Source organism: Podarcis gaigeae, assembly GCF_964106915.1.
Source record: "Podarcis gaigeae genome assembly, chromosome: 4".
Classification (NCBI taxonomy): domain Eukaryota; kingdom Metazoa; phylum Chordata; class Lepidosauria; order Squamata; family Lacertidae; genus Podarcis; species Podarcis gaigeae.
This window is the reverse complement of record NC_139677.1, coordinates 62,922,568-62,945,405: the sequence shown is the minus strand read 5'-3', so window position 1 is coordinate 62,945,405 and position 22,838 is coordinate 62,922,568. Positions and strand designations below refer to the sequence as shown.

The 22,838-nt window shown below is 38.7% G+C and overlaps 1 protein-coding gene across 2 annotated transcripts in view; it reads left to right on the top strand.

The window, feature by feature from the left end:
• The window catches only part of ROBO1 (roundabout guidance receptor 1), a 591,421-nt gene that overhangs the window by 64,718 nt on the left and 503,865 nt on the right, over positions 1 to 22,838 (top strand). For both annotated transcript variants that reach the window (XM_083735868.1, XM_083735867.1), the window contains exon 2: positions 2,187 to 2,327. In XM_083735868.1, the coding sequence (XP_083591994.1) occupies positions 2,240 to 2,327 (88 nt within the window). In that variant the 5' untranslated portion in view covers positions 2,187 to 2,239. The remainder of the gene's footprint in view (positions 1 to 2,186; positions 2,328 to 22,838) is intronic.

Sequence of the window (22,838 nt, the reverse complement as noted above, 5' to 3'; positions counted from 1 at the left end):
TGTAGGCAGGGGCATAGCCCAGGCTTTGTCTGTATGGCCCCACAATCACGCCAGGCCGTTTGAGCCAATCTGATCCAGGTGGCATGGTTGGGGGGACCTATAAAAGTGGCAGCACGACGTAGCTGAGGCACTTGCTTCACGCTGCAAAGCACCCGCCCTCCCATCCCTATTTGTTGGTGTTGCTGCCTTGGCCTTGCTTTGGATATTGGTTAGTTGCTTTGGATATTGGTTAGTTTCCTGTTTTGGAACAGGGGCCAGGTAGGAATTTTTCCATTTGGCAAAATGGCACTGGCCACTTGGTTTGCACCTACCCCCTTAGCAATCATCACAACTTTGGTTTGGTGGTTAGGCATTGGCTTAGTGAGGTGTGTGGGAGGGGAGGTGTGCCATCACCTGCCCCTCCATGAATAAGGGTATTCTGGTAAAGGAATCTGGGGATCCTGGATCTATTCCAAAGTCCACTTGAGGGGCTAGGTCCAAGCCAGGGGTGAGCTTCGGTTGGTTTTCATCTATGTTGCTCCCTCATTTGGTGTTTACCTTTCCAGATTACCTGCCAGAGAGGCAGGAGTCAGTTACAGTTGGTTGCCAATGCCTAAACCAATACCACTCACTTTGCTGTAATCAATAAAATTGTGGCCTAAATTTTGCCAGAAAACTTAAACCTAAATTACGTGTCAGGGTCAAGTTATTTACTTAGGGATGGGCTTGGGGGCCTCGGAGCACAATAGTGATTTGAGATCTCCAGAACTCCAAATATCCAGCACATTTCTGGCTGCCTCTATGGAAGTAAGTGCTCGTGAAGGGAACTAAAAATACTGTACCTGGTAAATTGTTGCATCTCTAATATGTGATTTTGTGACAATATTACAACTACATATTGTTGAAGGTTGATGATATTTTTGTTAAAATAAATAGGGAAATAATTCAATTCTAGGAACTTGAACTGATAATTGGTGTTAAATTATCCTAGCTATAATTCTTGCAATGTGCCAAAGGGGTTAGAGGACAGAACTCAGTTTATTTTCCTAAACTTGAGTGGACTGAAGTTTCTAAGTGGTGAAGTTCACCGCTTAGAAGTTTTGAATAGTAAGCATAATATAAACACCTGAAATAAATATATCTAAGTATGTATCATTTTTTGAATATAAGGTTTGAAATAAATGCAAACCCCCAAAGCTTTGGCACAAATATTGTAGGATTCTGATTTTGTTGTGTTTTAATTACTGTATTTTATAGTTCATTTATGTGAATGTCTCCATGAGGTCTGCATCAGAACAGTGCTAGTCAGTTTGGGTTAAAAGGTGCAAAGAAGCAGACAAGAGGAGAAGGGCAAGAAGTTGGATGTATTTCAGTGTAGGTTGCCATGGCAGCAGCACCTAAATAAATATCACAGAAGCTGAAAACCTGAAAGAGGGGGGAAAGAGATGTAGCACTGATTACTGTTGCATTATTTTCATATATTTTACATAACTAAAATTATATACCAATTATATACCAAGACACCCATTGCCTTGAGTGTCTTCTTAATAGACTTCATAACTGAATTATCATTCTCAACCTTTTATTCTATATATAGAATTGTTTTTACATATGGAAATATTTTTAATTGTCTGTACAGCTATACCTCATGTTACATTTGCTTCATGATACGTTTTTTCAGGTTGCCTCCCGCGGTGACCTGGAAGTACCGGAAAGGGTTACTTCTGGGCTTTGCCACTCAAGCATGCGCAGACACGCAAAATGACATTACGTGCATGTGCAGAAGCGGTGAATCGCGACCTGCGCAGGTGTGGGTTGCGTTCTTTTCATGTTGTGAACGGACCTCCAGAACGGAACCCGTTTGCAACCAGGGATACCACTGTATAGAACTATTTTATATATGGAATTGTTTTTCTTTTGTTTATGGAATTATTTTCATTGTTGTTTTTTGCTATAAAAGGAAAAAAGGAAAACAATTCACATAAGGAAAGTGATTCGCAAATGGAATCTAACAAACAAATAAACAAACAAACAAACACAACATTTCTTAAATGAGAGACCTTAGCCAGGAGTCGACTTAGTCTCATAGCACAAGATTTTGCTATGTTTGTATGTGTGGCTATTCTAGAGACTAATTCAGCACAGATTTTGTTTAATATCTGAATTGTTTGACAATATAAACAGTTGTCTTATTTTCCTTGTTACAGATAACCTTTCTAAAAGTGTTGTTGGGCTGGTGTAATGCAAGAACAGAAGCAACATGAAATGGAAACGTTATTCTTTTACTGTCGTGGTAGCTGTACTCAGCCTGTCTCGGGTTCATCAATTACTGGGTCAGCTTATTCCAGGTAGGATTTGTTTTATACAAAACATTTGTACCACAGAATGTGATTTGTCAGTGTGAATGTATATGTGTGTGTGAGAGAGACTACAAAATCTGAATGCTCTTATGTTTTATTATTGCAGGTACTAAATGGCTTCTTTGGATTTTTCAATTTTACACACACACACACACACACACACACACACTACCTAAAAAGTGAATTAAGAACAATCCTTGAATATCAAGGAACAGTACCAAACTATAGAAAATAAAAGGCTAAAATAAAAATAAATTATTAAGAATGATGTGTCTCTTCGAACCATATAGTCCAGAGCACTGATGAATTCTAGAACAATATAGTTCTAGAGATGGTATGCTAATTTTATATCTGCAGTAGGAATGAAAACCAAAGTTCAGTAGACCGAATGGAGAAGAATCCAGTTTGCTAACAAAGCTCTTAACATATTGGGACCAGTTTACCTATGAGATCACCTTACCTCACCTCACGTGTTGAACTGGCAGTAATGCAGGTGCCACATAATACCAGTTCTGTATTAGTAAGAACTCAATTGTTAAATAGAGATAGATGTGAGATAGATAGATAGATGAGAGATGATAGATAGATGACAGATGATAGATAGATAGATGATAGATAGATAGATGATAGATAGATAGATAGATAGATAGATAGATAGATGATAGATAGATGATAGATATAGATAGATAGATGATAGATAGATAGATAGATAGATAGATAGATAGATAGAGATAGATAGATAGATAGATAGATAGATAGATAGATAGATGATAGATAGATAGATGATAGATATAGATAGATGATAGATAGATAGATGATAGATATAGATAGATAGATAGATAGATAGATAGATGATAGATAGATAGATAGATGATAGATAGATAGATAGATGATAGATAGATAGATAGATAGATAGATAGATAGATAGATGATAGATAGATGATAGATAGATAGATAGATAGATAGATAGATAGTGGCCTTCATGCCAGCAACAGAAATGCTCTGAGAGACTGAAGTGTTGTCCCACCAGTTTCTGAATACTGCTGTTTCTATATCAAATTTGTGTCCAAAAAGACTGTTAAAAAGGAAGGGCATTGCTGGGATGTGATGTCGTATATTACCTTTGAGGATGATCTCCAGATGATAAATCTGATATTATTCACTAGGGTGTTATAAACAAGTATGGAGATACAGAGTTGGCACTGACATTTCCTGCAGAGCTAGTACATCTTTCTGTGTCTCTCATGGTTCTGTTTAGTTTAGATTAGCCAGTTTAGTTTAGTTTGTGGGTAAATGCCAACAGGCTAGTCCCTGAGGCTTGTTAGAGAGAAAACCATTGGCTAAGATGGTAGTCAATTTTAGTTTGGAGATGTAGATGACAACAAGCAGTTTGCTGCTGCTTTCTCTTCAGGGTCTGTCTGTGTACTGGTCTGTCTTCAGTGCGTTGAATGGCTGCAGCTTTAAGAATACCAATGTAAATTCTTCCTATATGAGTTTCTGTCTAACAAGTTGAACAGAATGCAGTTGTATTGTGGGATATGACTATAGAAGATAGAATATGGTGGGTGGGTGCATGCGTGCATTTTGGATGCAAACGGGGGTTGTGTTGATTATGTCTATGGCAATAGCGGACAGCTTGGTGAAGCTGTGCTGCTCATCTGATGTCCCTCAGCACAGAACGGGTTGGGAGAACCCTCAGAAAAAGATTTAGGGAGAGAGGGCATGGGGAGAGAACATTCTATTGCACAGGTGAAAGTCTTTATGTTAACAGAACTGCTTTGTTCAATGTCATCTAATCTGCCAGCTGAGAATATCATCTTTAAGTTGCCACAATATACTCTGCTGTTTTTGCTACAGCATCTTTCATGTGTCAGTAGAGCTAGTAGGAGTTGGGAAGGTAATGAACTACTTACAAGGTTTGAATTGAAAGAATCATACAGCCTAAGTATTACCGTATATTGTCCTGTTTTTATTTCATTATACAGATATCTCTATATGAATAGAAATGAGCACATGGATGATCTTGCATGTTTATATATCATGTGGGTTGTATTACTAACCTTAGTTGGCATATATTGACTCTCAAAATACAATGAAGCCAAAGATTTTGGCAATCCTTTTGGGATCACATCAAATAAAAAAGATTTTTCTGTGTTGTGTTTTAAAGCTTATGAATGGTTCATAAAGAAAACTTATATGTATAATTTAAACTGCAATAAATAGAAAAGCCAAGTACAACTTAAATGCAAATTACTATGGCTTCAAATGTTATACCTTCCCTATGACATCAGGATTTTTCAGTTTGTTTACAGGGAGACTCCCAAAATTGCTTTAGGCCTTCCTCAGTGTTGCTTAAAAACCAAGATTTAACTGGTTGTGCTTAGAAAAGAGTGAAGGCAAACAAAAAAGAATCCACACCAAATGGGTTTGTGTTTCAAGGAATCTTGAGAAAACAAAACATGTTAAAAACTCCCTTGGTATTTGGGAGATAATAGAGCAACCTTGCTTTCAGTCAGCATGATAGGTGAGAACACAACCCACACTAGATGCTGCAGTAATAGCTGGTTGGCAACTACATCAGGAGAATGTTTAAAAATTTAATAGGAGGTGCTGGGTTCAATATTCATTAAGACTGCAGTGTTCAGTGATGATAGGTTTGGAGACCTTTATATCTGATATCTTATACCTGGTATCTTTATTTTGTTAGGATTTTAACATTATCTATGGATATGATTTCTGGATTTGAATTGGTTTAAAATAGATAAGGAGAAACTAGAACTGACTAATTATAAGGCAAACTTAAATTATGATATTAATCTCTCAACATTTTAGTTCAGTTACTGTAACAGATTTTATCCATTTAGCATAGGCCAGTCAGGAAAACAGGAAAAATAATAGTCAGCAAAGCTTTTACAGCAAAAAGATAACAACCTGCATACTCACTGGTTAGTAAATGTTTACCTGAATAAAATTGCCCTTCATTGTTGCCCTGCTGAAAGTTACTTAGACTTAGACAAACTCTTTGAAATAACTTCTACATGTCTAGACACTGGAGGAGGGTAATGGGGAAATTCCTTGTGGAATCCATATATTATGCGCACATTCAGAAGTTTGCTAAGCACTCAGTAGATGCTGGCTTTTCATAATGTTCAGATGTCTAGTTGAAATGTCTGTAAAAAGTTCCCAGCATTATAAGAATTCACGTTTAATACTAAAACTGATATGAGACAGCAGTTTGATTCAGAGTGAGCATGAGTCCCACAATGTGGGAATTTTATTACAGCTCTTATGGGTATCAGCATTTTGTAAAGAATATGAATAGCTAAATGAGAAACTATTTAACTAATTGCACTGTAGATACTGATTTGCATTAAATTCTGAAATACTAGATACACACACACACACTTTTTATATTGCTCACTGTAGACCAAACCAAATATACTCCATTATAGTTTAATAATCATCATTATTTAATTTGGTATGGCTGCTTCTCGTATCTGACTTGTTTATATCCTATTCCATCACGATACTGTGTAATAGCTGAGCAAACCAGCTCAACCAAACATCATGTTATCATATCAATTCATGTTCGTTTGCTGCAAATTAAGCTATACATTGGAAGATCATTATTTCAGTGCGGTCTATAAGCACACTATCTCAACGAAACATAATATATCCATTTAGCCATTCATGTTTAGTGTACATTACATTAAGCTGCTGTTGGGAAGATCATTATTTCATAGTGGCATAAGCCAAACTTATAAAGTCAAAGTGTGTCAAAGTTAAGTGTCAAAGTTCAATTTTATTTATGGAGGCATAAGTGCTTTGTGTACAAGACACAAGCCAATCATTGTGTATATCTTTTGTAAACATTGGAACATAATTATGAAGAGTTCCTCCCGTCCTGATTTATTCACTGATTATAGTCTTACACTTCTTCACCATTGATGATAAATCTATAGAATTTAATATGTGTGATTTGAACTGCAGTTCTGTTTGGAAAATGTAGCATCTTCAAACAATATCTTTATATGGCAAACTGTATCTGCCACATATTTTAAAAACTATTCTTCCAGGAACAGGGTTGTCAGTCATCACACGTCTTTTTCTCCTCACTTTTTATTTTGATTGACACAGAGAAAGGGTCTAAGCGCGTTGAATGTTGCAGTTTCCCTAGCTCTAACAGTTGACCTTTGTTTATTCTTTGCCTTTTTTGTGAGAATAACAAAGGTCTGGAAATCCTATCAACCAAAATGTCATGGCCCAAAGAGGGTAGATATTAAGAGTGAGGGGGGGAGAATAAGAAATGACTCCACACGTTTTGCCTTTTAGATGCTGTCACTATGTATGCTGCCAGGTCTTAATAAAGAAAAGATTGCCAGCTGCACTTCAATTCAAGGTCTCTTTATTAGCCCCAGTTTATCCAGCATGAGGTTTTATTTAATTGTCTGAATAGATGGTGACAAACCAAGAGGCACAGTCAGCTGCATGATACTTAATGAAGAAATCCGTATTTCTAATCTAGCTGTAGAGCACACAACTCTCCTGCTTTGATGAACTGGCCTTTTGTGATGAACCTGACTGGAAAGCCACATGTGCTACACTGACTATCTAATTAAGTCATCAGAATGCATTGGAGCAAACGGAGTGGTTCACATGGACTCGTATAAATAATTTCAGTTCCTCTATTACCTGGCTAATAGAAAGTGGCACTGTTCCAGATTATGACTGATAGGGGTTAGATGGTACAGCTGCTGCAATTATGCTAGCAGGTAGATATCTCTGAAACACTTTTCTTCTTTGTCCACAAGCATTGTGGAGCCACTTTGTTCTACTCATTTGTATTTTATGGTGATGTGTTGTTATACCCCCTTTATTCCACCGCTGCTGCCATTTATTCCCCTATCCCTCCAGTACTTTTGCCATGAACATGCCCTTTCTCAGTCTACTTTGCTAACCTACTTCTTCATGGTTGCTCTTCAACCTATTCATACACTTCTTGAAGAATGCAACAAAAGGTTGCTGTGTAGCTTTTTTTATAGCAGAACTACTGGTGTGTCTAGCAGCGGTGACTGAAAATGTTCTGGAGTGAATCTCTTTCAAGTTGAATAGCCAGTTTGGCATACTAACCTTATTCGATTGTAGTTCAATAGCAAAATAAAATTTAAAGGCATTTTCCATGCATTTATTATAAAGTAGTTAATATTTATTCTAATAGTGCTTCTCAGTCTTAATACCTATATGCTTCAAATGTAATTGACAGAAAATCATATACCATGTATAAATACAGGAAATTAGAGCATAGAGGAAATGGGAAACGGTAATAAAGAGAGAACAAAGATAATGATATATTGATCCTGGTTTGACATGTGGGGTTTTTTTTTGTTTTTTGTTTTTGGTGGAGGCAGAATACAATGTTGGGTTGGACCACCTTTCCTCTTTTTCTTTATGCATACAGAAGCTGCCAACACTATCTTTAGTTCATTTGCATAATTCTCCAATTAGCTACCCAAGAAACTGTGCAGAATTAGGGTTATGAGGCACATTATTGGGGTGGAAACTCAGCATATTTAGGGACCAAATAAGCAAAATGAGTCTGTGCTGTTTTTTCCAACTGGACTATCCTGAATTGTAATTAAAATGGCATGAGAAATATAGGAACTTGTCACTTTGTAGATCACTCATGCTTAAGGTTACTACCATTGTTTCATATGCAATATCTTGACATTAGGGAGTGTAGTACATTTTTACTGCTGTTTCCTAATACTTATTCTCTATAGTCATTTTTACATCCATGAATTTCACACAGAATGTATAGTGTAGCAACTTGGTCTCCTTTCCCTAACATCCATCCATTCATGGACTCTGTACTTGCAGATACAGCATATGCACAGATGGTATGTCTATCTCAGGGGTCAGCAAACTTTTTCAGCAGGGGGCCAGTCCACTGTCCCTCAGACCTGTGGGGGGCTGGACTATTTTTTGGAGGGAGAAAAATGAATGAATACCTATGCCCCACAAATAACCCAGAGATGCATTTTAAATAAAAGGACACCTTCTACTCATGTAAAAACACACTGATTCCCAGACCGTCTGTGGGCCGGATTTAGAAGGCGATTGGGCCAGATCTGGCCCCTGGGCCTTAGTTTGCCTACCCATGGTCTATCTCTATGTGCACTTGGGCATTGCTAAAAACAGGACACCTGATTATGTGGAGAGGACCAAGGTGTATAGAAGAGCCACAAATCTTCAGTCTTAAAGTAACAGTTCACAGTGTTTGGTAGAAGCTGGTGAAGATCCTCCTTGAACTCCCTCTCCCATAACATCCATCATGAGGGGAGAAATTTATGTGAAGAAGTAGGATTAATCCATACACAGGAATAATATCTGGCCACCTTGATCAATTGCATGCATCCAGAATCTAAAATAGATGAACAGTCCTTCTTAGTGAATTGGAACTGCATACATATTGGCCAGTTGATTCCTTTCGTACACTGACACCTGCCCTGCTCCTCTATAAGTAATATCGATTGAGGCTGATACTGTAACCCCACCCACCAGTTTAGTGTGAAGATCATATATGCACATAATCATTTGTTGTGTACATAGAATCATGCTACATTGGGGCAATTCTATTTCTAAAAAGACATGATACAGTTAAATATCATTCTTAATTATCACTATTTATTTCGGAAATCAGATATTTAATGGCAGTAATATCTATTTTTTAAAGTCCAACTTGACTGTAATATTTTTCTCCCTAGGTGCTGTAAGAAATCAAAGGGAACACCTATTTTTCTTTAATTAGTTTTTTGCTTAAGGCATTGTTGCAGGCATCAGTGAAGATGAAAGACTCCCTCAAGGCTGCTGCAAAACCCCTCTGGTTAACCATTTACAACTAGGCTTCCATTTTTAGGCAATCAAATTCTTTCATTATATTTAATGGTTGCCTTGTCTTTTTGAATAGTATCCATAGACCAAATTTTTATGTTATTTACATCTTGTGTGGTGGGTTTTAAACAAGAACATGGTAAAATGAGAGCTATGCCTGCTTCATTTTGAAAGACATGTTATAAGACTTCCAAGGTTACAATTTTAATATCAGGGAGGAGATTAGCCAGTTAGAAGTCTGGAATACTCTGCTGTTTAGTGTAAAGATCACCATTTTTGCCTGCCAGTATAAATGTATTCTTAAGGAAAAATATGTTTAATGGGGCGAGGGATATCTGATTGGTACAGAAGATAATATAACTACTGTCATGCATAATATGAATTCAGAATATTTTCTATGTAGAAGATGTTTAGCACTTAGATTTCAAAAAAAAGTGATTGAAAAGTTTACTTTTGATGACTGTTTGTAGACATTTACCTAAAAATGGAAGTATATGGGATTTGGGACTGTTCAATTCTTTGTATCACATCACATTTCCAAAAATTTAAGTCCACAGCACCAGTATAGGGCATATCCCCTCTCAGGGACTTAAATATAATTGTCAGTCAGACAGAGGGAAATGCCATTATTGAGAAGCTTATTACTTTTGCAAATATATGTACTGAAGATGAACTAATTAAATACATTAAATTAATAAATGAATAAGAGATTACAAATAGATACAATCTGTGCATATGGTTTTAGAAGACATCTTTACTTCCACTGAGAAACTAGATTTTTTTGCGATTAATTGCAGTTTACTACCCTGTGGATACAAAGCAATAAATAAATAAACACGACTTCTCTGGATAATCTCAGATCTTCATATGGAGTGCATGTAACAGATGAGGCAGGAAATATACCATTTCAGGGAGGTGATCCTGCAGTATATTCTTTAAATTAAAGCCTTACAAACTGATCAACTGACCCAGCCATGTTAGATGCAAATGTATCTGCAGTCACTCCAACTCAGTTTGTGTCTTGCAAAGAAACAGCTGAAATCCCCTCATTGTGGGGGTTTCTATGTAACTAAAAAACAAAACAAAAACCTAAGTCATTCATTCAATTGTAGGTCTGACTTCAAGATCTGATTCAAAATATTTAACCTTTGCATTACTGCATTTCCTCCAGTCAATAAGTGTCGTAGTCACCTTGCAAGAAACAATGGAAAGCCTTCAGTCAGCATTTGCAAGGCATTCTTTTTAGATAGGATAATAGAAGTTTGGCATTAGAAGCAAATGTGTACCGAAATAAAGGAGCACCTCGTCAGTTGTGAAAAGTATGTCACCATGATGTACTCAAACAGTTTCTAGAAATAAATAAGGTCACGATTACAAAATATTTGAAAGATGCACCTGATAAGGCCTTTTACATACTCTACAAGGAAATGAGGTGTCGTTAAGAACAGACCCTTGAAGGATGACCATATTTTCTACATAGAAGGATAGGCAGGATGGGATTACGTTTTTCATATATCAACAAAAGGCCCAAACTCGACTTCCGGTCGGCGCCAGCGCTTAATGGCGGCTCTCTCTCTGATCTCTGGGGAGAGGGCTGCTCCACGAGTTCAGGTCTGACCTCTACGGCGAAGCGGGGACCCCTAAAATCACAGGCGCGGAAGCCTGGAACAAGGAGACTCGGTGGGCACCATTTGCACCCCCCTTTACTGCGAAAGAGCCTTTTTAAAGGCTCCGGAGGAGCATCGGGGGATCGCGCGGTGCTGAGAGTCACTACCCAGCCCGTGGAGTGAAGCCGCGTCGCCATAGGCGGAGAGCGTCGATTCCTTCCTGAAATTTGGACTGAAATAGAGTACCAGTAAGTAGGATTGGATACCTTACTGGGATTACAAATAAAAACCTTTAAAATTTGGCTGAAAACGGGGACGGTAAATAAAGGAAGTCTGCCTCCCCCGGACTGCATGATCGTTAAAGCAACGGAACTAGGAAGCTGCAATTGAAAAATTTACTGTGAACTTTTTGGATTGGGCTAACCCTAACACTGAAGCTAATTCCCCCCCCCCCTTGTAAGCAGGAACAGGGGGGGAAGAAGTAGAAGAAAAGGTAACCTGCATGAGGGAAGTTTAAAAGGACAATTTCCCGCAGTCTCTGACTCTTGGAACGGACTGCCTGGGTGAAGCACTTTGACAGGAACTGTCAGATCAGCTTTGTTTTAAAGTGGACTTTATTGGATATAACTTTTGAGACTCTGTAGAAATAACATTGTTGCAACCAAAAGACTGAGAGACTTTTTTAGAAACTTTTTTCCTCTGAGGGCTGCTGGATTCTTTGTTTCCTTTGTTCACTGGACACATTGATGCTCCCTCTAGAGGGCTAAAGGCAATAGTTGCAACATAGGCTTCAAAAACAAAGTCACTGGATTTTTCCATTGTAAACCTGTTCCTGTGGGAACGACCTTGGGACATGAGCGGCCCTGCAGATGAAATAGCAACAAGGTCTAAAGCTAAAGCTGCACAAAAGAAAAGGGGCTCGCTATCAGGACTACCGCCAACAGGTGCAGCAGGACAGGAGAAAGGAATAACTGCATTCATGGATTCAGTGACACAGGCACTACTTAAAATAAATGAATCTTTAGAAAATTTGACCAAGCAGAGTACGGAAAATACTAAACAATTAACAGAACTCACAGCAAAATTAGATTTAAATACCAAAAGCATTACATCTAATACAGAGACTATAAATAAATTGGTGCAAGAAAACACCACAATCAGGAAAATTGCGGAGGAAGCCAAATCCACAGCGGAATCCACACAGGAAAATTTAGTACCGGTTTGCAAGAAGCTTGACCAACATGAGGCGACCTTGTCTTTGTGGGAGATGCAGCGTAAGGAGAAGAATTTGAGATTGAGACTCGTCCCAGAGAGTGAAGGGGACAGCCTAGTGGACTTTCTCACAAAAGAACTTTCGGCATTTTGGCAGGTGAATCTTGAGGAAGAAGAATTTGAGATAACAACTGCCTTTAGATTGGGCAGAAGGCAAGGTAGGAAGATTCCAAGGGACTGTCTGATAACTTTGAGATCTAAAGAGGAAAGAGATAAAATATTGAACTTGCATTATCAGAAAACTCTTCAGATTGAAAACGCTACCGTGCAAATATACAGGGACATCCCAAAATACATTTTAGAGATAAGGACCTACTTTAAGAACTTGGTTGACCTGCTGAAGAAGAACAACATACCTTTTAGGTGGGAATATCCACAAGGCCTGTCCTTTAATTTCAAAGGAAAGAAAGTCAAGATAAGAACAGTACAAGATAAAGAACAATTCCTGGATAGATACGAAGAGGACCTGGTGAAAGGAGTGCTGGACTCGACATCAGATACAGATTTGGGAAATTTGACATTTGGACTTAAATCACCTATAGAAGGAGAATCGCCACAGGGTGCGGCTGGAGGAAACTAACCAACAATGTCTCTGCGATTCATAAGCTGGAATTGTAACGGTTTGAACCTTCCCAGAAAAAGACGTGAAGTTTTCCATATTTTAAAAAGAGAACAATTGGATTTGATTTGTTTACAAGAGACCCACATAACAAGAATACATAGAAAATTGCTTATAAACAAAAGGTTAGGACAGGAATTTATTTCATCGGATAAAGTTAAGAAAAGAGGAGTGGTGATTTATGCAAAGGAGAAATTGGCCCCTAAATTGATTTTTAAAGATGAACATGGAAGAATATTGGCAATTGAAATACAAATCCAAGGAGAAAAGTTTCTGACAGTTGGCATATATGCACCAAATGAAGGGAAGGCAGAATTTTATAAGAAATTGCATGAGACATTGATGGACTACCTGGATTATAAGGTGATCCTTTTAGGAGATATGAACGGCGTTGTTTCTACATATATGGACAAAGCACAAAGACAGGTGATTTCTAAGGATGGGAGATTACCTAAGACTTTCTTCGAAATGACCGATAATATGGACTTGATAGACATTTGGAGATTAAGAAACCCTCTCGAGAGAGAGGGGACATTCTTTTCAGAGTCCCAGATGACATGGACAAGAATAGATCAAATATGGATTACTAGTGGAATGGCTCCAATGATAAAAAAAGTGGAAATCTGCCCTAAGACACGCTCCGACCATAATGCGGTAAAGATGGAAATGAAGGTAACAACAGCTGGTTCCTTTAGATGGAGAATGAATGACACCCTATTTAGAGATCCAGAAGTTTACAAAAAGGCCCCAAAAACCTTGAGGGATTATTTTGAGATAAATCTGAGGACAGAAGTGGAGAAAAGAGTGATCTAGGACGCAAGCAAGGCCGTGATGCGAGGTTTCCTAATACAGCAGAATTCCTTAAAAAAGAGGAAACAAAATGAGAAGAAAGACAAGATTTTGGAAAAAATAAAAGAAGGTGAAAAGAAATTGAGGTCTAAACCAAAGTCTCATGAGATTTTGAGAGAAATTAAGTTTTACCAGATGCAATATATGGAATTGATGAATCAGGAGATAGAATGGAAGATAAAGCAAATGAGACAAAGGACATTTGAATCAGCAGACAAATGTGGGAAACTCCTATCATGGCAACTGAAGAAGAGACAGAAATTGAACACTGTTACAAGCTTGGAGGTGGATGGAAAGAACATTTCTAAGCCAAATGAGATTAGCAACTGCTTCCAGAGTTATTTCAGAAGACTTTATGCACAAGGGCCAGAAAATGAAGGAGAGATAGAAGATTTCCTTAAGAAATATGGATTACAAAAAATCTCGCAACAGAGTGTGCAGACTTTGAATGAGAAAATAACTGAGCAAGAAATAGAGGGTGCCATTCAGAATATGAAACTAGGGAAATCTCCAGGACCAGATGGACTAACCTCCAGATACTACAAAGCGTTAAAGGAATGGTTAATACAGCCGCTTAAGGAGGTTTGTAATGAAATATTAGAGGGAAGGAAGGCACCTGAATCGTGGAAAGAAGCTTTTATTACACTTATACCAAAGACTGAGGTTGATAAAAAACAGATCAAGAACTACCGCCCTATATCTTTATTGAATGTGGATTACAAAATATTTGCAGACATTTTGGCAAAAAGATTGAAGAAAGTGTTGGTGGAGGAGATTCATAAGGACCAGGCAGGCTTTCTCCCGGGTAGACACCTATCGGATAATGTAAGGAACATAATTGACATAATAGAAATGCTGACAGTTAATAGCAATACAAAGGCAGTTTTGATTTTTGTGGACGCGGAGAAAGCCTTTGACAATATTTCTTGGAATTTTATGAAGAAGAATCTCCATGGGATGGGGGTAGGCCAAAGATTTGAAAATGGTATAGGTGCAATATATTCGGAACAAAGGCAAAATTAATTGTAAATAATGTGGTTACGAATGAACTTCTTATAGAAAAAGGGACACGGCAGGGACGCCCAATCTCCCCGTTACTTTTTATATTAGTCCTGGAGGTTTTGTTAAACATGATAAGGGGAGACCAGCTGGTGAAAGGGGTTCAGGTCAGAGCCAGAGAGTACAAACTGAAGGCTTTTTCAGATGACTTAGTTTTGACCCTACAGGAGCCAGATACTAGTACAAAAAGAGCTTTAGAATTAATTCGAGTTTTTGGTCAGGTTGCAGGATTTAAGTTGAACAAACAAAAAACCAAGGTTTTGGAAAAAAAATTAACAAATGTGGAAAGAGAGAGGTTTCAAGAGGAAACTGGACTAACTATGGCAAAAAAAGTGAAATATCTGGGAATTAATATGACATCTAAAAATGTGAATCTATTTAAAGACAATTATGATAAATGCTGGACTGAGATTAAGAAAGATCTAGAAATATGGTCAAACCTGAAGCTTACCTTGCTAGGACGAATTGCAGTGATTAAAATGAATGTATTGCCTAGAATGTTATTTTTGTTTCAGACATTACAAATTGTAGATAAACTGAATTGTTTCAAGAAGTGGCAGAAATATATATCTAAATTTGTCTGGCAGGGCAAAAAGCCCAGAATAAACTTCAAGATACTTACTGATTCAAAAGAAAGAGGGGGATTTGCCCTGCCAGACTTAAGACTGTACTATGAATCAGCAGCTTTCTGCTGGTTGAAAGACTGGCTACTACTTGAAAATGCAGACATTCTGGATTTGGAAGGCTTTAATAACATGTTTGGTTGGCATGCATATATCTGGTATGGCAAGGTTAAAGTGCACAAGGGTTTCAAAAACCATATTGTTAGGAAAGCACTGTATAATGTTTGGACTCGGTATAAGGATTTGTTGGAAAACAAAACTCCCAGGTGGTTATCACCAATGGAGGCTAAAGAGGTGAAGAAACTTAATACGAGAACTAATTGGCCAAAATATTCTGAGATTTTAGAAACAGAAAGTGGCAAACTTAAATTACAGAGCTTTGAGAAGATAAAGTCCAAGGTACGAGATTGGCTCCATTATTATCAAATAATGGAGGCCTTTAAACAAGACAGGAAAATTGGGTTCCAGGTGGAAAAATCGAAATTAGAAACTGAATTGTTAGAATCCAATACTAAGAACTTATCAAAGATGTATAACTTGCTGTTGAAGTGGAATACAATTGACGAAACTGTTAAATCAGCAATGGTTAGATGGGCACAGGACTTAGGACATGATATTATGTTCGCTGATTGGGAACAGTTGTGGACCACAGGTATAAAATTTACGGCTTGTAATGCCTTAAGAGAAAACATTATGAAAATGATTTATAGGTGGTACATGACCCCAGTCAAGCTTGCTAAGATTTATCATTTGCCCAATAATAAATGCTGGAAATGTAATGAAACTGAAGGAACCTTCTATCACCTTTGGTGGACCTGCCCGAAGATTAAAGCCTTCTGGGAAATGATTTATAATGAAATTAAGAAAGTACTTAAATGTACTTTTCATAAGAAACCAGAGGCATTTCTTTTGGGTATGGTGGGCCAACTGGTGCCAAGGAGGGACAGGATCTTTTTTATGTACGCCACAACGGCAGCAAGGATTCTACTAGCAAAATATTGGAAGACACAAGAGCTACCCACGCTGGAAGAATGGCAGGCGAAAGTGATCGATTTTATGGGACTGGCAGAAATGACTGGCAGAATCCGTGACCAGGAGAAAGAAACTGTGGAGGAAGATTGGAAGAAGTTTAAAGTATATCTTAAAAACCACTACAAAATTGAGGAGTGTTAAAGTGTGAAGGGAAAGGAAGATGTATAATTACAGCTATTTTTTTTTTATTTAATGCGATATTGAAAAGGAGAATAAGTTAAATTTTAACTGGCTAAAAAAGTTGCTGAAAAATTGTAAAACTAGGATGCAAAAAGGGGAAGGTATGGGAAAGTCCGTGAAAAGAGGCTTATGAAAATGAGGTTAAGAAAGCAAAATTTATGTTTTTGTTTGTGTCTGTTGTTGTTTGTATTGTTTGGTGTTGTTTTGTTGACAAAATTGGAAAACCAATAAAAAATTATTAAAAAAAAAAAAAAAGGCCCAAACTCTAGACATCTTTTGCTTCCTGCTAAAATGCTATGCAGGTTTTCAATGAAGCTTTTGACAGGCACACAAACAACTCCTTTTTTCAGTGAGGCCTGCCAAAAAAGGGCAATACTATCCACCTTGGAGGTCTCTCACTCCAAACCAGTGTGGGAAAACAGAAAGCCTCTATCTGGTTGCCCCAGGGGTACATTCTATTGCTTTCTTGTGTTGTTACCATTCTCAGAAAGCAAACCATTTCCATCCTTTGTTTTAATGGAGATTGTTTATTATGCTTATTACATTTTAATCCTTTTCTTCCGACAAAGATCTCAGGGTGGTGTCCACATTGCATGTCTGGCAGCTGCTGGTGGGAGTTGCAAATGGAGGATAATGGTACAGTCATACCTCGGGTTAAAGTCACTTCAGGTTTTCAGGTTGCGTCCCGCGGCGACCCAGAAGTAACGGAACGGGTTACTGCCAGGTTTCGCCGCTCACGCATGCGCAGACACTCGGAATGACGTCATGCGCAGATGCGGCGAATCGCGACCCACGCACGTGCAGACGCGGGTTGCGTTCTGCTCATGATGTGAACAGGGCTCCGGAACGGATCCCGTTCGCATCCAGAGGTACCATGGTAGTTGCAATTGCAGGAGAGCACCAGAATGGGGAAAGTTTCCCTGGTCTGATACTAACTAACCACCAAACCACACCAACACATATCCAGATCTGATTGACTTTGTAGGACAACTTAATGTTCGCGATGTGAACATTTGTAATCTGGCATTACTTACTGAAGTGTCGGGGGTAGGGAAGACTAAGCAGGATACCAAATTAGAAGTGGCAGCGTGGCTGCAGATAGGTGGGGAAGAAATCAAAGAACAAAAATGTAGGGTTTTGTCAGTGAGCATTCCACAGCCCTCTGAAGCTCACATTTTGCTGTGAAAATCTGGCACAGTCCTAGAAAATTCTTTCCTTTTGTTGGGAAAATGTTTAGATATATAAATGGGCCCATGTATCTTTATTTGAGTGTTTGTCTTGCCTTTTTAGTGGATTTCAGTCCTGCTGTTCAGCATCCAGAGCACCCATATACTGTTATGGCCCCTGTGTGGCATATTCCACATTATATTACATATTTAAGGAGTGTCCATAACACATTTTGTGTGTGATCCTAAGTGTAACATTTACAAGAAAATACCAGCAATATTTATCATGTAAGTTCCATGTGGCAGGGAACCAGGATTTCCTCCCTGCCTTTTGTACATATTAGTAAATGCCGGAATGTTTAAAGTAGTTGTTTTTATTTATCACATTTGTATCCCACCTTTTTCTTCAGTGAGCTCAAGGTGGCATACATGGTTGTCCGCCTCTTCATTTAATGAAACAACCCTGTGAGGCAGAGAGGCGGTGACTGGCAGAAGGTCATCCAGTGAGATTCATGGCGGATGGGGGTGGGATTTGAACCTTGGCCTCCCATATTCTAGTCACTATATGGTCTATATTTTATTGTTATATCATTTATAGATATAGATAATGCAAATTAGTAGATGTGTGACAAAAATGCAGCCGATAACATGCTCTTCCACTAATGAAGGGATGTTTTACATCTTGCGCTATAGCCTTATGTAAGAATAATGGCATTAAGTCCAAATATGTTATATTGCGAATGTAAGGGCTTCTGCCACCTCATATACAAGCAGTGCAATGGGAGCTCTTGAAGAACCAGGGTTGTCTTACCCATAGGCACTATGGGTGCGGGACACCTGGGCGCGGGCTCTCAGGGGCACCAGGCCAAGAGTCTGGGGCCCGAGAGTTGAGTCCGGGGAAGAGCCCACCCATCGATCGGAGCTCCATAGCGGGCTCTTCTGCTGCGAGCAGCTCTGTTCCACGAGTTTGGGGATGACCGAGCCAGCGAGACACTGAGACGGCCGGCTGGCTCCACCCTCCTGCGCACCTGGGACTGCCACATATGCTTAAGACAGCCCTGTGTAGAACACATCTTTTATAAATACTGCATGAACTCTTGTTCAGGAATTTGCAGAATAGCATTAGCTGCTATATTTTTTCAGGATTTATTGAATCCAATCAATGGAATTCTTAATTTAAATGATTAAAAGCCCTAGGGGGGGGAATGCAAGTTTGATAATTCAATACAATGTCAAACCCTTTCTCACAACAAGTATGATCGCTGCAATGACATTTGGAAATGGGCATTTGAGATGTGTATGATGTGAGGTTAATTTGGCTTATGCAGATAAAACGTCATTCCAACATGTGGTTTACATGTGGTCATGTCAACATTGTAGCTTACGGGGAAAACTTCAGATAAAAAAAGCAATGAAAATTAGAGGCAATATAAAATAAAGTATAATTGAATCAATTTAAATTTAAATTGCAAGGGAAGCTTTGAGATATTATAAATTACATCCTTTTAATTTCATAAACATGAAAAGGCAGTAAAACATATTAACCAGATTTGCAAAATTAATTATTTCTGCATTTGGCAACATTGGTAGGTTCATGGTTATAGTCATTGACATTCAGCTCACACAGTAGGTTTTGTTTCTATCCCTTGAGATCATCCTTTATTCCCTCTACTAAACTTTAAAAGGTTGATATATTCTCACAGAAATTCCCTGGGATGCCAGGCTGATTTCTCCCATGGATTATCAAAGGCCTGAGATCTTTTATAAAACCCACATTTGCAGAAAGATTGCCCTAGAGTGGCTCATTAAAGCGAAGTGATGCTCACAAATCTAATACCTTTCAATATGTTATTTTTATAAACATTTCATTCCATCTGGATATATAAGTTAGCTCTAAGTAAGGTCAGAATCTTTACAAGTTATTGCCACTCATAAATTGATAAAATATTCTGCAAGATATCTCAAAATGTGGATAATCAATTTTTATTGCTTATATATTTTAAAACATATGAATTATGGAGACACTTATTACAATTTTATGATATCACTTGATATTTGAGAAACTGTTTATTAAATAACTGCTGCATGATTTTGTTTCATGATATTAAAAGCCTGCCATATAGGCAAGATGCCCTTACTAATTTTCAAATAAAATTTTTGTGAGTCAAGAGCTAAGACTGAATAGCATTTGTTCAGTTATAGGGGGGTCCTATTTTAAAAGATAAATTTGAAGTATTTACTGAATAATGGACCTTCAATAAAAAGGTGTGTGCGTGTAGATCTAGGAGTGGTTACGCCCCCTCCAAAATATAAATGCATGTCATTATATCCTATTCCATTCACACCTGGTAGCTGATGCCTCAGGATTTGAAGGGAGGCCAGTGTCATCATTTAAAGTGTCACTTCTTCTTTACAATATTTACAACTTATTTTGGAAAGCCAACCCATGCCTAGGCTTAAATGTTTTTTCCTGACCCATTCTCTGTCTGGGCTTGGATTGGCTGCAAAGGCAGACAGGAATCTGGTAGATATGATGGAGATATGTACAACTGTAGAGAGTTTTGCAGAGGGCCATGTAGGGCAGTAGGAAATATCATATCGCTTATGCTGGTCCTGGATTGAATTGGACAAAGTGATGGCAGTATGGCACAGTGCTTGGATGAGAAATGACTGAGCCAAGAGTGGTTGAGATGGAGTCACATCAGTAGCTTTCCATTGGTGGCATCACTGACACTTTCTGGGAGGGCCAAGGAGCTGGTGAGATTGGCTCCACTGCTGTGCTGCACAGTCCCAATCTGGTGCTGTGCCACGCAGCTCTTCCATCTCCTCTTTGCTTCTCCCTCTCTTTCCAGTAAGTAGCTGCACAGTCAATGCTGGGAGCTTGTTGCTTTGACTTCGCCCCACTAGATGTGCAAGTCCTGTGATAAGCCACTCAAGAGACTTGGGCTTGCGTTTGGTTCAACATCCGATGCGGAATTTGGAAGATAAATATTTCTTGCTCATTTCTGCTACAACACACTTTTGTCCATTTTATCAGTGCTACCCATAATTTCAGTATGCCATGAACATCAGAAATCAAGTGATAAAGACTTCCTTTGTTTATGAGAAGTATTGGAGTAATCCTTGTGCACTGCTCATGCGATGTGCTTGAGGACTGATTGGAAACTACAATCACTTCAGAATATGATGGCCTGAGTTTTAACTGAATCTGACTTCAAGCAGTATGTCTCAGATTTTACCCAAGACAGAGAAGAGTTTGGGAGACTGCTAAGTCTTCCTCTGCTCTTGAAGTGAAATTGAATGAATGTTCAGTTTGCCTGATCATTTTGTATTTAAAAAATCATTAACTTGTGCAACTGAAATTGTTAAAACACCAGCCTGGATTTAAATTTGTCAACCCTTCAAGCCTTTATATAACCATAGCTGATATTTTCCTTTAAGGACAATTATGTTCAGACACAAAGTCTATTGCAGGCATAGGCAACCTCAGCCCTCCAGACGTTTTGGGACTACAATTCCCATCATCCCTGACTACTGGTCCTGTTAGCTAGGGATCATGGGAGTTGTAGGTCAAAAACATCTGGAGGGCCGAGGTTGCCTATGCCTGCTCTATTGGTTAAAACCATAAGTTAAATAATCAGAAAAGGGTCTCTTTACTAACTAAATCAGAAATTGTGACAAACATAGGACATGTCATATTTGTATAACAACACTATTAATAAATTATCTTAATCTAAAGCTTTGCTATACAGAATACTTCTCATGAATCAGTTGCAATTGTGCCTGCTGTGAAATTAATTTGGCATGTCATTACTGCTTTTACTGCTCTCATGGTAAAAAATCTTTTTAAAAAAATCTTCCTCTTTGCTTCTTTTATTTAAGAAGATTCTTAAGAAATATGTAACCTAGGTGCTCAAAAGCTATTCATAGCATCTACTTGATGGAATTTCAGTTGAATTAATGAGATGTATTTATACTTTTGTTACAAATACTTTTGTTACAAATGTTAATGATCTTGCTGTGACAATAAGCATTCCTTTTGAAAATAATGTAGTGGTATAAAAAATCCATAAAGATTGATGATTGATAGGATGATCGTACATATGTTTTGCTTATTGAGGAATAAGACCCACTAAATTAAGTTGGTTTAGGAGTACAGCATTAAACACTAAAAACCAAGATACTGTAAAACTGATAAATTAATTTCTCTCAGTAGTGACCTTGGTTATTTGCTTGTACAGAAGTACAGTAATTTTCGCTCCATAACACGCAGTTTTTTCCTTCTAGAAAGTAAGGGGAAATGTCTGTGCGTGTTATGGAGCGAATGCCTATGGATGACAGGGGAATCTGCTACAGTTGTGAGCAGTCCATGGCTCGCTTTGAAACAGCAAAGCGGGTGTAAGTGGCTCCTGTCAGCGAGCCGAGCCAGGGAGGAGGGAGAGAAGCAGAGCGGGAGAGGAGAGGAGCCGCTTACACGAGTGTAAGCGGCTCCTATCTGGTTGGCTGCTTTAAAACAACCCCGTGCTCTATGCCCCTCTCTCCTCCCCACTGAGCTCGCTAAGTAGCAGCAAAGCTTTTCAGCCAGCCTAGCCGGGGAGGAGGGAGAGAAGCAGAGAGGGGTTGGCTGCTTTAAAACAACGCTGTGCTCTCTGTCCCTGCCTGCAGTTTTTTGCTGTCCGATTTTGGATTAGCTACTGTAGGGGCTGTGTGTATGTGTGCTTGAGCTATCGTTCTCCTCCTCCTGCTTCACGTTCACTCTCCCAGAGCCCCTGCGCTCTCCTGCGACTTTAGGATTGATACTCTGTGTTTCTGTGTGTGTGTGAGGCATCGTTCTCCTTCTCTTGCTTCCCACTCCCAGCGCCCCTGTGCTCTCCTGCGACTTTAGGGTTGATACTCTGTGTGTGTTTGTGTGTGTGTGTGAGGGATCGTTCTCCTTCTCTTGCTTCCTGTTCACTCTCCCAGCGCCCCTGCGACTTCCAGTGCCCCTGGGACTTTAGGGCGACTTTAGCATGGATCCACATGGATCCTCAGGATTTTTGCATTGGGCTACCCCAAACTCACCGTCAGATCACATGTCTGTGGCCACAGCATGAACCACAAAAATCATACATCCATTGTTTCATTTAGAATATTTTTTTCTTGTTTTCCTCCTCTAAAAACTACGTGTGTGTTATGGTCTGGTGCATGTTATAGAGCAAAAA